This window comes from Leuciscus leuciscus, assembly GCF_965113295.1.
Source record: "Leuciscus leuciscus genome assembly, chromosome: 24".
Lineage (NCBI taxonomy): Eukaryota > Metazoa > Chordata > Actinopteri > Cypriniformes > Leuciscidae > Leuciscus > Leuciscus leuciscus.
Genome location: NC_138723.1, coordinates 8596184 through 8599417, shown reverse-complemented (window position 1 = coordinate 8599417; position 3234 = coordinate 8596184). Strand labels below are relative to the sequence as shown.

General features: G+C 33.2%; 1 protein-coding gene across 1 annotated transcript; it reads right to left on the bottom strand.

Annotated features, from left to right (window-relative positions):
* Positions 1–406: 406 nt before the first annotated feature.
* Positions 407–1767, bottom strand: LOC309488760 (placenta-specific gene 8 protein-like). Its single transcript, XM_082157088.1, has 4 exons — positions 1701–1767; positions 1460–1547; positions 1253–1377; positions 407–1085 (listed from the first exon to the last, which is right to left on the bottom strand). The coding sequence occupies exons 2-4, from the start codon at positions 1542–1544 to the stop codon at positions 981–983; spliced, it is 315 nt and encodes a 104-aa protein (XP_082013214.1). The 5' UTR covers positions 1545–1547; positions 1701–1767; the 3' UTR covers positions 407–980.
* Between the last annotated feature and the right edge of the window lie 1467 nt (positions 1768–3234).

The window sequence follows — 3234 nt, the reverse complement described above, 5'->3', positions numbered from 1 at the left end:
TTTCATCTTGATGACACTGACACTTTCATTGACATAAATACTTGCTTTTGAGGAATGAGCTATCCATTTTGAGCAAGTGACACGCTTTTGCAGGTTATCAACTAGGTTTTGCAGTTTGTACTAATTGTTTTGAGAACTGCATTAACTGTTGTGCAAATGTAAATAGTGATGTGAGAAATGCACCAAAGCGACTGAGAAAAACTGTAAAGCTGACACAGTGCCACCTGCTGTAGACTGACTGAATTGAAATGGACTTGAGTTTAGAGGACATGAGCTGAAGAAGATCTGTGCAATATGAAGAACATTGTTCTGGGCTTCATGCTGAAATTGGAGCAATGATGTAGCCAAAAGCATTCACAACTGTATTTTTGGAAATTTTCAAAAAGACAAGAAGCTATTATTTTCTTAATGTATTTTATTTGTTACACTGGAATGCTTTATGAAACGTTTTGAGTAACTTTAGTAAGGCATTTACAGATCATATAGACTAATGTATGACAATAACATGACACTATATTTACAACTTGATGCTTTTTCTTATAATTTAGTGATCACCAAGAAAATGTATGTGGATGTAACTGTACTAAGACTATACATTACAGTAAATCTAACTGTATTAAAATAACATTTTGTCAGAAATTATACAATTTAATTATCAAAACAATACAACTATATTCTCCTAAAGATGGACTCTTAACTTACAGTCACTCATAGTCTCACACCACAACCAACATGGCATAATCTGATAAAGTGCAAGCATGCCATTGAGCAATGCCCATTTTGAGTGACATGATGTCTGATGACAGCAACACAGCCTGTACTTTCATACTTTCAAAGTCATAAAGTTTGATTAGTTCCCAATAATTAAGGACTATGTGATAGTGTGCTGTAGATAGACTGCTAGATAGCATTTTTCTTTGTTGCTTTTTGAAAACAGAACAATCATGTTCACCGCTTTTGTTTCATTTAAGAAAGTTTCCTCAGAATTCTCCAGTACTCTTCCTAATTTCAATGTCTCTCTTCAGCTGGCAAGCTGCACAAGGCATGCAGAAGTAACCGACACAAAAGTCATTACACATGGATCCCTGGAGAGCAAAAACAAAATATACATATTTATATTAATTCGAGATAGATAGATAGATAGATAGATGGACAGACAGACAGACAGACAGACAGACAGACAGATAGACAGATAGATAGATAGATAGATAGATAGATAGATAGATAGATAGATAGATAGATAGATACTAACTTGTATGTTGTATTTAGTTCGGTATACACTTCGCATCGGCATTCCTAAACCGCATAGGCAGCACTCATTCATATCCTTAGCAATGGAGCAGCCCAAACACGGGAGGCAGAAATAGCCACAACAGCCTAATACAAATATATTATTGATGTTAAAATCACATTATGACTACTTAAGACTTTATAGATCATGGAATTTGTAATTACTTACATATGCTCATGTCTTCACAGCAGCCCATTAAGCTTGTGTGAAAGTCTCTGGGTGCGAATGCAGCAGGTTGAGATGTGACCTCCATGATCTAGGACAGGTAAAGATAAGTGAGTCTTCAAGAACACTAAAACATTTTTCCAAACTGTTACAAACATTTTAGTTCACATGACACCTAAGTAAAGCATTCATTTATATACACAAGTTCCAAAAAGTTTATCAAAAAGATTGTATTTAAATGTACCTTTCTTGCCGTTGAATCAGGAAAACTCCTCTACACACTCAAACTGGCACAGGATGTCTTTATATACAGTTGGAAAGTCACAAGTTCAGACACACCCTTCAAATCTACAGTAAATACCAATAAAAACTTTATACTGACAGTTTTGAATTGTTGAAATTTATATTGCACTTCCTTTAAGTCCAAAGTCCTAAATAGTTAAAAGGCACACGTTCCGTCTTCTGTCACACCTTCCAGTGATGACATATGCTGCCACATCATCCGTCCTTGTGAAACCAGCGCTTTTACAAGAAAGAACAACAGCATATCATTATAGTCAAACTAATTAAATGAATTGAATCATCAGCATAAAACAATGGACGTGTTTTACAACATTTATTATTTTTTTATAATATTATAAAAAATTATATTATTATTCTTTTGCTAATGTTAGTTAAATAAAAATACACTGTTCATGTTAGTTCACAATGCATTAACAAAAGTTAACAAATACAACTTTTTATTTTTAAATGTTTAAAATGTTGAAATTATCATTGATTAATATGAATAAATGCTATAGAAGTATTGGTTCATTTGAACTAATGTAGTTAACTAATGTAACAAATTAAACCTTTTTGTAAATTGTTACAGATTCCTTTTAAAAGTTTCTTCTGCTCACCAAGGCTGCTTTTACTTGATCAAAAATAGATAAAACAGAAATATTATTACAACTTAAAATAACTGTTTTCAATCTGAATTCATGTTAAAATGTAACATACACATAACATATTATTTTTTTATAGCTTTACTGACTGACTGAAAGAGAAATGAGGTCAGTACCAAATAAACAAAATATAGAGATGATCTATAAATAGATGTAGTATTTTCTTGTTCACAACCTCACTTTGCCTATAGGGCGTTCACCATATTCAAATAAAACATAAATTGCCTCTTGTCTTTTTGATTTTCGATTCAGTTTACAGATGTGTAGAAGTGTTACCCAATGGAAATCATGTTGGCCATCATGTTGGCCATCCCAGACATTCCCCCACAAAAAAGGAAATAATAAAAATAAAAGATGACAGAAAACATAACACACACTAACACATGTACACCTTCCTGGAAGTTATTGTAGCCCAAAACAGATAAGAGCAGTAATGAAGATGGCAGAAATACAGAGGATAAGGGGTCAATGACATAGAAGTGTAAAACATTTTCTGGCAAAGATTAGAGATGTGGATCTATTCTGAGTTGTTACTTCCTGTTTGTTGCTGCCACGTGGTTTGAGTTTGGAGGTCCATCAAGTGGATTCTTAATCCTCCCTTTTTTTTTCTTATAATCAAATTTATATAACTTATTCTTTGCTGTTAGATCGGGTGAACATATCCCCAATTTAAGATACTCATAAATACTTGGCTGTGGTGATTGACAATAATTTGAGGATTCAACCCAATGTATCGGCTGAAGGGTTCAATAAAGATCGTTATTCACAATAATTTAGTGTCTTACTATGATGAAACAATGTATTGAATCTGTTCTCTCCTTCTGTATTGTGGCA

Excerpts from the sequence above, each read along its gene's own strand:
- LOC309488760 (XM_082157088.1), bottom strand. The coding sequence starts at position 1,544 with ATGGAGGTCACATCTCAACCTGCTGCATTCGCACCCAGAGACTTTCAC. Across the intron at positions 1,378-1,459 it reads CTGTGAAGACATGAGCATAT|GCTGTTGTGGCTATTTCTGC; the intron begins GTAAGTAATTAC and ends TATTTGTATTAG. Across the intron at positions 1,086-1,252 it reads GAACTAAATACAACATACAA|GGATCCATGTGTAATGACTT; the intron begins GTTAGTATCTAT and ends TTTGCTCTCCAG.